Raw genomic sequence first — 11,473 nt, 5'->3', positions numbered from 1 at the left:
TCACTCAAATAAACTTTATTTCAGTGCACAGAAAAGTGCAATTAAGTTAATAGGTGATTGAGAAGCTGATAATAAGACAGCACAGATAAACATTAAAAACAGGAGGAGTCAAATATTTTGTCAGGTTTTACAGTGTGTGGATACCTGTCTAGAGTTGGTTCAGCCACTAGTGCAAGTCTCGCGAGAGTCCGCGAGAACCGCTGTTACCCTGGAGACCAAATGAAACAACCGCTGCTTGTGAGTTTTAATTTTGCCACCTTGAGCTTTGAGCTAGCTTAAATCCATGATGAGTAGCGATTTCTACGAGACGCTGGAAGTAAACAGAAATGCAACACATGCAGAAATCAAACAGGCGTAAGTGTTTATTGAAATACCAACCATTGAGTAACTAAACATACGCTAAAACTTGAAGCAACTCACACAGGGTTTTTTTTGTTCTTTATCAGGCGTATGATACTTATTTTCACTGGTTTCCTCTTGTATCTAATACAGATATCGACGTCTTGCATTGAAGTTTCATCCGAGCTGCAGTGAAGAGGCTGGAAGAGCTGAGAGATTCAGTCAGCTGGGTGAAGCCTACGATGTTCTGAGCGACCGTAAGTAGGCAGGCACAGGATGGATGTGTTACTGCAGCGCCTCCTGCAAGCTAACTGTTAGGTTGGTTTGCTACATGTGTACAATGTTGTAACATGAGAAATGTAGGTGACTGCAGCAGCAAGAAGTTAGATTCAACAGGGTTAAAGACAAACACACTGCTAACATGAAATGAAGAAAAAAGTTGGAATAATCTGGAACAATTATATAGTGCTTAAATCTTTGAACTTTGAATCTGCACTGAGGTATAGATGTTATGGTTAGGAACATCTGAAGATTGATAGGAGAGTACTGTGAGGCTTGAATACAGGAAAATCCAGTGATCTGACCAAAGTATGAATAATTAAAGCAAATACATACAGCGTACTCCCATATGTCTAATAAAGGCTACAGGACATATGCATTTTATTTAAAATCATCTGCCTGGATCTATAAATTGATCCTCCTTTTGGCAAAATTTTACCTGTACTGGTATTTTGAGTGTATTTACTGCACGGAGACTATGTGTCTATAACAACATCTATGTTCTGACAGTTCGAAAAAAGGCAACCTATGACAAGTTTGGTGAGGATGGTCTAAAAGGGGGTATCCCACCTGAGTTTGGCAACACTGGAGCTTGGTCATCGAAGTATGTCTACCACGGGAACCCAGAGAAAACGTTCAGACAGTTTTTTGGAGGCGACAACCCATTCGCAGGTGAGGAAAACAAACCATACGGTGAATGTTCTTGTCAAATTTCATACTACATCAACTATATTTCATTTTTTTTCTGCAAGACTTCTATACAAATGATGCTCCGCTTCAGTTTGGAGGCCTGCAACCAGGAGTGGTTAAGACGCAAGACTCTGATATAGAGAGAGACCTTCACTTGTCCCTGGATGATCTCTTCCATGGATGCACAAAAAAGATTAAGATATCTCGCAGGGTAAGAGCTACTGCATCTCAGAGAAGTATCTTTTCTCATCCCTCAGCTTTGGAATGGTTAAAATCATATATACAAGATGAGTCGAAGGCAACACGCACACCACTTTTATCTCTTTTTGTGGTGCAGGGAATTAAATCCCCCAAAAACTCTTAGTCCAGCGAAAAAGATTCTCCCACAATTTTTTCACCTCTGTAACGATAGATTTATTAACGTTTCAGTCACAAAGACATTTCTCAAGACAAAAGGTCTTTGTGCCCAAAACATTGACCTTTTTTAAAAAAAAAATCAATGCAGAGGTGAAGAGTGTGTGCAGGAATTCTCTCTGATTGATTAGACTGAGAGGTCATGGACACTCATGACTTGGATCAAACTAATCAATCACAACAAGGTCCAAACAAACAGACTGAATAAAGTACATTTATGCTTTTTTTTGTTATTATTATTATTATTTCTCAACAGGTTATGAATGAGGATGGATACACATCCAGCATCAAAGACAAGATCCTGAGTATAGATGTGAAACCTGGATGGAAAGAAGGCACAAGAATAACTTTCCCCAAAGAGGGAGATCAGGTAAAAGAAATATACAGCAACATTTTTACATCTGTAACAGTAGTAACTAATAGCTCATCCAGTCTGGTGTCTGATGTGTAGCGATGTGACAGGAGAGTTATGTTTTACTTTTATACTTTTAAACTCTTTTGTCTTACCGTGCCATCATTTGGGTATTTCAACAGTCTTGACACAGATCAAAATCAGTATGACTTTATCCAATTTGAATAAGTGCTATAGGGCTTGAAACGTGACGAATTCAAAGGGGATTTATGCAGTAATACTGTAAACAGGATTGTAGATTTGTTCTGTGAGAACCGTCAGAAGAAAATGCAATAAAATGAGATTTATAATGCTTTACCCAGTTCGGTTAAAGGTTAGCATAAGTTGTTTTGGATGAGGTTAGGATGGGATATTTTGGTTAAAAACAAAGTAAGGCTTTGGTCATAATATTTATTGTTCCTTTATTTTTCTCGCCTTATGTAAAAATAAAATGTGTTACGACCTGAGTTTTGGCTTGTAGCGCTGTCCCTGGTGCTGATCGGCCCGACTTTCTGTTGCACCACAGAGCTAATTTCTCAGCTTACAGGACTTCATTATATACAAGTGCAACTTTTAGTGTGCTATAAGCTTGGGAGAAAAGTCTATTTTGTACTATTTTGGGTGAGAAGAGCAAAACACAACAACATTTTGTTTTGGGTTTGTTTGTGTGTGTGTGTATTATTATTATTACAATATTGTGGTTATGTTTGATTATGTTATGTTGTAAGTGTTTGAGACTGATTACTACTGATGAAACATGACTGTAAACTTGCTCAAGCTGTTGACCACAGAATACAGGACAGAACAGTTTTGAATCAGGTAAAGATATTAATAGAAACTCATTGTTTAATATGAGCAGGTGAGTGAATATATACTGTATGTGCCGCTCTGCCACCAGTAGGTGGCCTCAGCAGATCTCCTTTAAGGTACTCACAAATGCTTAAATGGATAAAACTAATAAGGAGGGTCTCCTTTACTTCTTCTTATTTAATTAATATGATTTATTCAATTTTGGTCAAACAGAGTTTGTGCATAAAGCCAACCTTTAACAAAATATGCATAGTAACAACTTATTACTAAGCCATGTTTTAGGTTAAGAATGACTACATGGTAATCAGTTTGCTGTATTTTACCTTCAGGGCCCAAACAGCATCCCTGCAGATATTGTGTTCATAGTGCGACAGAAGAGTCATCCTCTGTTCATTAGACAACTCAATGACCTGATCTACAAGACCCAGATCTCTCTGGAGATGGTGAGAACCAGAATAATGGATTTAAAAATAAATCATCCTTATAGGTTTGGTTTAAGTATAACAAACACTTAACTGTTCCCACAGGCTTTGACTGGGTTCTCTGTGGATGTGGAGACACTAGATGGCAGGCTGCTCAGCATTCCCATCAATGAAATTGTACAGTAAGTGCTTTTCTACATTCATGTATAATAGTGTTTTTTGTAATCCTGTTAATTTTCACTTTAATCTCAGATAAACTAAAAGCTGAATGTATGATCAGAGAAGGAAGACACGAGCATAAGAAATTCAACACTTTATATAAACAGTACACTTAAAAAGGGACATTTATAGAAGGATGTTCTCTGGGTTTAATCTGCATTAATTCATATTTTCCTGTCTTTGGTTTGTTTGTCAGCCCTGCGTACAAAAAAGTGATGACCGGAGAGGGAATGCCTCTGTCCCAGGATCCTGCCCAGAGAGGAAACCTCATCATCACGTTTGACATCCAGTTTCCTGAGACGCTCTCCGCTGAGGGAAAACATCTGATCAAACAAGCTCTCAATTTTAAATATTGATCACATCTTCAATGCATGTGTTCATTCATCATTTGACTTAAGATTGATGCAGTAACATTTCTGTCATGAGAAACAAGGGTTTCAAATAACTTTACTTTAAGTTGAAATATACAGTAGGGGCCAACAGAAAGTAAAGAGATGCTACAACATCAGCCCTCTGACAGACAATACTTATAACAGTATATTTGTGCAGTTTGCTGTCATCATGGCTCGTTTCAGCTGCTCATACGTAACAAACATCACCACGTTCCAGGAGCCCAGGCGCAAGAAAGATGGCATGAACCTCAAGAGAGAAAAAACAGAGAAAACAACATGATTGATTGCACTCTGTCCATATTAATTGCTGTTTTGTACGTTAAGTTTACAGCCATTGGTCCCCTTCCCCTCCTTTATAAATGATTTATATCCTTCATTAATATTGTCCGTGCAGTCAGTGCTTACCCCTTATAAAAAGCAAGCGGTCCCTCTTTGGTCATCATGGCAGCAGCACAACTGAGGACGCCGCTGTACTGGCCCAGAGCGGCGTTCATATATCTTGTCTTGACCACATCAACTGGAGAGGCGATCACTGTTGTGCATAACCCTGCACCGAAGGCTGATACAAAGTGGCAGGGCAGATTATCTGTGGAGTGAAGGCTGAAAGTTACTGCTCCACTCACACACACATATATCACCCCTCTGTGTCATGTTGCACTGCAGCCATTGTTTTACCTGTCAGGGGAGTGGACCTGAGGAGTGTATCTTTGATGAAATCGTATGTCACCAGTTCAGTGCAGTTAACAATTGCATTTCGTGCGATGTTTGGAGCTGTCCCTGTGTGAAAGAGTCATATAAAAACACATGAAAAGACTTAAAACAAACAATATGCTTCGATACCTAAAGAATGATCTTGAGCTCAAGCTACCTTTCCATAGACCATTAATGCCTTCCTCCTTAGCAATGGTCTTGTAAGCATCAATGGTGCCGCAGTAGCGTCTGGCATGCCCAGGAGCCCTGGCCTGTGCCTGGAAGCGGACTTTCACCACATCTGTAGGCTGAGCAAAAGCAACCGCCATGGCACCAGTGGTACATCCTGCAAGCAGGCGGCTGCCGATACCAACATCTGAGGCAGAGAGGAGGGAGATGTGAGGCCTGACTGGTGCAAGACAGAAGATATTCATAGATGTTCACAATACTCACGATCAGAGCCTTTAGTGTAGAACTGTTTCACAGAGTCGTAGAGACCAATACGGACAGAGGCGAAGCTCATCTGCCGCTGGAGTCCTGCCACCAGTCCACTGTAAAGACTCCTGGGCCCCTCTGTGCGCACCATGGTGCTGATGGTGCCAAACACTCCTTGATACTTCACTGCAGACTTCACTGAAGCTTTGGCCTCTCCTTGGATCTGTTCAGGAGAAATAAGAGAGGATGGGGGACTTCGGTATAGCTTCTAATGCCTAAAATGCTTTATGGACACATTTGTTTTAATGCAACACCAGAATTTGATGTGCTGATAAAAAACAGTTTTTACCTGTAGCCGCACTTTGGCTGTGTCCAGGGGAAAGGTGAACAGGTCAGCGATGCAGGCTGCAGTTCCTGCTCCCACAAACTTCACCGCTGCTGATGGAGGCACATCTGCAGGTCCAAATCCAACCATTTTCCAAAAATATTTTGATCAACAAAAGGATTGAAGAGTGGCTTGTTAATGTGGACAGGACAAGGAGCTCCTCCAAAATCTGAAAAAGAGAAACCCCCCAAAACACATTACAAAATGAATGTAATTTACGTTACCTCCAGCTGTTGGGTAGCTAATTTAAAACCCCCATTAGCAGAGGTTGTAGTGATGCTAAATGAGAGACAGCTGTTATTTTCTGTAGACGGAAACAGGATGTGCTCACAGGGATAGTAATGCCTTGTAAATTCAATTAAAAAAAAATAATTTCTCTCATTTTACATGGGGTCTGAATGTTGGTTAGTGATTCTTACCTTTATTAGAGCAGTTTAGGACGGAAACATTAGAGATCAGGATTCTCTAAAGGTGTCCCTCTGGCTAAATTTAGTCCCAGCTATAAATTGGTTTCCTTGTTTTTCCATAGAAGATTTTTCAGAAGTGATGAGCCTTAAAATCATACTCCAAATCCTGAAGAAAGACAGAAGAAAAAATCAACAACAACAGCAGTGGAACAGTATTAACATCAATATAAATATGCCAAGAAAAAATATGTATGAAAGATTTTGACTGTACCGTAATTTGATTAGTGGAAGCTAAAATTCCTGGTGAAATGCCTCTCCGAGCGACAGTGTCCAAATGACTGAGTGCGTGGACAGGATGCAGCAGAGCCTCCTCTTTAAATACAGCCATGACTGTTACATCATGGCATGTGTTGCTGGTGCGGCCCCACCCCCATCACCACATCCATATGAGCTGCCTGCTGGTCAAACAGACACGCTATAAACCTGTCTGTGTGACAAACAGCCTGTGCTTGTATTTGTCTGATTAATGCTTCCAGGAATGTTGTGTTCATGTTTATCTTCTGTTATCTTCTTGAATTCATAATCAAGTTTCTTCTCTATTGTGTCATGAGACACCAACATCATAACAAACACTAGAAACCAGAGTTGTGATTGATAAGACAGGCACAGTATATTGAGAATAGGTGAAACTATGATTTCTTAGGTTTTCTGACTTGCTCAAACTCATTTGGTTAAATCAGCTATCTGTTTACAGGTCTGTACACACAGTGGCATTATGGTACAGAGAGTACAGACTTGAGGAAGAAATGCTGAGTCACGCTGAAAATACAAGAACACACAGTACATGGCCCGCTGAATTGGATCCGTATGTTCAGACCCATTAAGATCTCACCACGGCTTTTTGTTCCTGCAGTGATAACTGAGGAGCTAAACTGAAAGACACTGTTACTGAGCACTGTACAGTTGGTCAAAGAGACGACAAGTATACTATCTGCTGTTTGTTTTAAACACAAACTTTTAAAATCAGATCAAATTTTACTGTGTATCTGAACAGTGGTGTATGTACGCAAATGTTTCCTTGATAGGGCTCTGACAGGCAAGGCAAGTTTATTCATATACCATTTAGACAAGGCAATTCAAAGTGCTTTACAGAGACATAGATATACATTAAGATAAGACATTAAAACATACAGAAAGTGTTAAAATTGTACTTAAAAGACAAAAAAGTTACAGATTAAAAAGTAATGAATCTAACTTTTTGAATAGGCACAGTGAACAGGAATGTTTACAAGCAATAAATACAGCACTTTATTAAATTAAGACAGTAGTTTTAACATAGTCGTGCTGTGGTTGTCGTTGTAGACAGATTCTATTTGTCCTACGGGGATACTTTGTTTTCACTGTGTGCATTCGTGCCTCCAGAACAAACAGCAAGATACATTTACACACTACAACATCTGTACATACACAGTGTGTTATCGTGATTAGCGAGCTGTGGGGTTTAGCGCTGCATTTTCTCCATTCTCCATCTAGTTGTTGAGACCTGAGAGGTTGTTAGGAGACCACGTCTGAAGCTGTCTGTGTGTAATATGGGATTACAAAACTTGCTCTCGATTAAGACGAGTAGTCATATGATATAAAATATATGCATGGCAAATTGCAATGTTATGAATGAGTGGATGCCTCTCAACGTGGATACATGTTGTCCCTGTGCCTCTTTGATCGGACTGATTCAAGTATGAAACTGCAGCATGAGGAACAGATGGTTCAGGAAACATTCAGGCCCGATGAAGGCCCTCTGAACAAAACTCACTTAATGCTGCATGTCAGCAGCCTACATGCTTCTTGCTTGGGTTATGTAAACGTGGAAATGGAAATTATTCTATATTTGCTTAGTAAGAACAGGTTTTGAAGCCATGTTTTGCTGACTGCTGCTTTCCCAAATCAGCTAGTAGGAAAAAATATATATTTTTCATCGAATATGAAAACACATAGTGAAGAAATGACATATTCAATCAAAGGATAGCAGTTTCTTTTACCATGAAACTTTATGGAGGCTCGTTGGGGACAAACTAGGATCTTTAATCATCAAATTATATCAGAAGAAGTTGTATATATGTGAATCCTGTTTAATTGTATCATTTGCCCCAAAGTTTGAGATGTTGTTTACCACTGTTTTCTACCACAATGAAATTAAAGCAAAATTGTGTTACTTTTTCATTTTAAATTAACAGCTTGAAAATCATGTTGATGGTACAGTGTCTTGTAATAGGGTGAATGGTGTCTCTGTCTCTATCACTTGTTTCTGCACTATGTAACTTCAGTGAGAGGGTAGGATCACAGTGTTACATACATGTTTACTTCAACATACAAGTTTTACATAACATTCTTATGATGTAATGAGTTTTGTTTGTAGTTAGCACTTACATTACATCTGACAAGCTGTTACAGACCTGGGATCTGCATTTTCAACAGTGGTGTTGCACTCAGAAACTCAAACGGGGGGCGCCAAATCACACAAAATGCCAATTTCTACATAATGTTGTTTTAATAAGAAGACTGAATACTGTCCTGCTTAAATCCCATGATGCTCCACTTTCTGTTTTATTAAGCACAAAATGCACAAGTCATCTAATTTTTTGCTCGACTTTAGTCCATCTGTGATCTTTTTCTATTAAATTGCACTAAACTGTACTCCAAGGTTTGTTGATTCTAAAAAAGGTTCAGTAAAAGACAAAAGAAATGCTAGACAAAGAAATAAATGGCACATCATTTTATTAATTTTGGCATCATTTATCACTGTGCACAACATATTTATGACTTATCGACCAGCAATAAATCATACTATTTACAACGAGCAGCACATGGATTAACCTATAAACCCCTGACCACATGCATAAACGATGGTAAACACTGTAAACAATCTACAGTAGACAACATAGAAATGGTCACTGTTTAGGTCTGGTGTTGCCAGACTCAATCTGTCTAGTAAATAACAAAATTACACAGCAGCATCATTCATATTATGTCACAGTTCATTCTTGTAAACATGAAAATCCCTCGTCAAAGCTACGGAACAGCCTGCTGATTAAGATTTTACTACATAAGTTAATAAGAGGTCAAACATAACCATTTGGAATTACTCTATCACACCTGTCTTAGATACCTGAATAAGCTTTTTTTCCCCAATTACAATGCAAAAAAAGTGTCTTTATACATGAATCCTTCAATCACATCTGGTGTTGCAACAATGCCCTCATTCAGGAAGTAAAAGAGCTTCCTGCCATGACCTGCCACTTCCAGGTCTCCCTTTTCAACCACTGCTCACCACTGCATCATGGTGACATTCAGACTGCAGTCCTGTCTGAAGAAACAAGCGATGAGGTCAAAACGGCGACTCCCAGCTGTGTTGCGCCCTCGTCATGCCTCTTTTAATCTGTTCATACGTCACAAACATCACAATGTTCCAGGACCCCAGTCGCAGGAAAGAAGGCATGAACCTGAAGGAGACAGAAAAGACAATTTGAGAAGAGTCCCAAACTGGTTATTTTAGTGCTGTTTGCTTCACTGATACTTGAGTGTGTTTTTACCCTTTATAGAAGGCTGTGGGACCTTCATGTCTCAGCATGGTGAGAGCACAGTTGATGGCGCTGCTGTACTGGCCAGACCCCGAGTTCATGAACCGTGTTTTGACTACATCCACAGGAGAGGCCACGATTGTTGTGCAGAAGCCTGCGCCAAAGGCAGCAGTGAAGTGGCACGGCAGATTGTCTGAAGGGGAACAGGAGATGAGTCATATCCTTCCACAGCAGCTGATATTTGTATTTGGATGTGAAAGAAATTAGACTGCAGTTTTGGAATACATTTTCTTCGGCAGCTCACCTGTCATCAGGTCATACTTCAGGATGAGCTCTTTGATCACGTCATAGGTCACCAGCTCTGCACAGTTTACAATAGCGTTACGGGTGATGTTTGGCATACAACCTAGAAGAAAGGAGAGGTTGGTCTTCAAAACCCGAGGAGGGATTGTTTTTTTATGATATATTTGAAGGTTTTTGAACATTTTGAAGTGGCACCTCTCCAAAGGCCCCGTACTCCCTCGTCTCTGGCAATCGTCTTGTAGGCCTCCAGCGTGCTGTTGTACCTCCTCCCACCGTCAGCCAGTCGTATCTGGGCTTGGAAGCGCACCTTCACCACATCTGTCGGCTGTGCAACGGCCACAGCCATGGCTCCTGTGGTGCAGCCCGCCATGAGCCGAGTGACAATCCCAGCGCCTGTGCAGCAGCATGTGTGTTAGTCACAATGAAGCAGAGGGAGGGATGCAACTACGTTCATACAACACAATGATACTCACTCTCTGTGCCTCGAGTGTAGAATTGCTTCATGGAGTCGTAAAGACCTATTCGGACAGAGGCGAAGCTCATCTGCCTCTGGAGTCCTGCCACCAGTCCATTGTAAAGACTCCTGGGCCCCTCTGTGCGCACCATGGTGGTGATGGTGCCAAACACTCCTCGATACTTCATCTCACTGCCACCTTTACCTTTCTGAGACTCTCCCTGAATCTAGACATGAGGATGACATTAAAAGATTGTTAGCAGCTGGTTTGTTAATATGGAACAGAATGTACAGTTTAAACTGTGTCAAGCCCTCTTAAAGACTATGCGTCACACCTGTAGTCTGACTTTGGCCGTGTCCAGTGGAAAGGTGACGAGGTCAGCTATGCAGGCTGCGGTGCCGGCTCCAAAGAACTTGACTGCCGCAGAGGGCACCATGTCGTTGGGTTTCATGCCAACCATTTCTACGCCTGGGTTGATGACATAAATGGAAAAACATGCTCTTTATGCTATTTGCCCTGGACCTCTGGTTATATCACACCACATACCAGAAACACAAACCAAGAAAATCATTACAAAGCTTAGACAGGCAGACACTCACTGAATGTAACTGTTCATTTGTACTTGCTCTGACAACATCTACACAACTATAGCACTGGTTTTCAATCTTTCAAGCCAAGATCCCAAGGAACACCTGTATGGATTTTCATGCAAAACAGCCTGTATAACTTGTTCTCTGATCACTAGAAACACGTTGTATCGACCCATTGTAAACAGTGTATACATTAATGTAAATATATGTATATTTTACTTTTACCTCAGCTGTGATTGTACATTTATTGCCAGAAAAAAATGTTGATACTTAACCACATTTTAGATTAGATACCTTAAGACTTTTACTTGAGTATTATTCGAATGGGTGACATTCATTTTTATCAAAGTAATATTTTAACACAATATCTTTACTTTTATTCAGTTATGACTTTTGGGTACTTTTTACAACACTGATTGCAACAATAATCATGTAACATAATCCCACAGCACACCTGGAATTGCCTCACAACACACCAGTGTGACACGTCTCACCATTTGGGAGCGTACAGTAACTGTGGTAAAAACCTGATCGTGCTAGTAATGCTGACTATACTAATATTTATTGTTCAAGCCAAACATAAGGCATACCTGTAAGCAATGGTAAAGAAAAGCTTCAAGTTTTCTCGAGAAGTACGGTAGTCTTAGGAAGTGGTTCTGTTGTGGAAATGCCTC

At 40.3% G+C, this 11,473-nt stretch overlaps 3 protein-coding genes across 3 annotated transcripts; 1 reads left to right on the top strand and 2 right to left on the bottom strand.

Annotated features, from left to right (window-relative positions):
* The first annotated feature begins 286 nt into the window (after positions 1-286).
* On the top strand, positions 287-3,920 carry dnajb13 (DnaJ heat shock protein family (Hsp40) member B13). Its single transcript, XM_073479614.1, has 8 exons — positions 287-354; positions 493-596; positions 1,129-1,290; positions 1,371-1,519; positions 1,979-2,092; positions 3,253-3,366; positions 3,451-3,527; positions 3,761-3,920. Exons 1-8 carry the CDS (start codon positions 287-289, stop codon positions 3,918-3,920), a joined length of 948 nt encoding a protein of 315 aa, XP_073335715.1.
* A 123-nt stretch (positions 3,921-4,043) lies between these two features.
* Positions 4,044-6,161, bottom strand: LOC141007135 (dicarboxylate carrier UCP2-like). Its single transcript, XM_073479479.1, has 8 exons — positions 6,145-6,161; positions 5,886-6,039; positions 5,431-5,635; positions 5,100-5,304; positions 4,825-5,022; positions 4,632-4,733; positions 4,362-4,542; positions 4,044-4,203 (listed from the first exon to the last, which is right to left on the bottom strand). The coding sequence occupies exons 3-8, from the start codon at positions 5,554-5,556 to the stop codon at positions 4,092-4,094; spliced, it is 924 nt and encodes a 307-aa protein (XP_073335580.1). The 5' UTR covers positions 5,557-5,635; positions 5,886-6,039; positions 6,145-6,161; the 3' UTR covers positions 4,044-4,091.
* A 2,471-nt stretch (positions 6,162-8,632) lies between these two features.
* LOC141007141 (dicarboxylate carrier UCP2-like) lies at positions 8,633-10,671 on the bottom strand. The gene is made up of 6 exons (XM_073479486.1): positions 10,544-10,671; positions 10,228-10,435; positions 9,950-10,147; positions 9,756-9,857; positions 9,464-9,644; positions 8,633-9,373 (listed from the first exon to the last, which is right to left on the bottom strand). The coding sequence occupies exons 1-6, from the start codon at positions 10,667-10,669 to the stop codon at positions 9,259-9,261; spliced, it is 930 nt and encodes a 309-aa protein (XP_073335587.1). The 5' UTR covers positions 10,670-10,671; the 3' UTR covers positions 8,633-9,258.
* Positions 10,672-11,473: the final 802 nt, after the last annotated feature.

Source organism: Pagrus major, chromosome 13 (genome assembly GCF_040436345.1).
Source record: "Pagrus major chromosome 13, Pma_NU_1.0".
NCBI classification, from domain to species: Eukaryota; Metazoa; Chordata; class Actinopteri; order Spariformes; family Sparidae; genus Pagrus; species Pagrus major.
This window is presented reverse-complemented; position numbering and strand designations above follow the sequence as displayed.

Coding starts and splice junctions, on each gene's coding strand:
- LOC141007141 (XM_073479486.1), bottom strand. CDS start 10,669: ATGGTTGGCATGAAACCCAACGACATGGTGCCCTCTGCGGCAGTCAAG. Junction 10,436..10,543: donor CGGCCAAAGTCAGACTACAG/GTGTGACGCATA, acceptor CCTCATGTCTAG/ATTCAGGGAGAGTCTCAGAA. Junction 9,645..9,755: donor GAAGTATGACCTGATGACAG/GTGAGCTGCCGA, acceptor GTTCCCCTTCAG/ACAATCTGCCGTGCCACTTC.
- LOC141007135 (XM_073479479.1), bottom strand. CDS start 5,556: ATGGTTGGATTTGGACCTGCAGATGTGCCTCCATCAGCAGCGGTGAAG. Junction 5,305..5,430: donor CAGCCAAAGTGCGGCTACAG/GTAAAAACTGTT, acceptor TCTCCTGAACAG/ATCCAAGGAGAGGCCAAAGC. Junction 4,734..4,824: donor CATTAATGGTCTATGGAAAG/GTAGCTTGAGCT, acceptor TCTTTCACACAG/GGACAGCTCCAAACATCGCA.
- dnajb13 (XM_073479614.1), top strand. CDS start 287: ATGAGTAGCGATTTCTACGAGACGCTGGAAGTAAACAGAAATGCAACA. Junction 1,291..1,370: donor AGGCGACAACCCATTCGCAG/GTGAGGAAAACA, acceptor TTTTTCTGCAAG/ACTTCTATACAAATGATGCT. Junction 3,528..3,760: donor CCCATCAATGAAATTGTACA/GTAAGTGCTTTT, acceptor TTTGTTTGTCAG/CCCTGCGTACAAAAAAGTGA.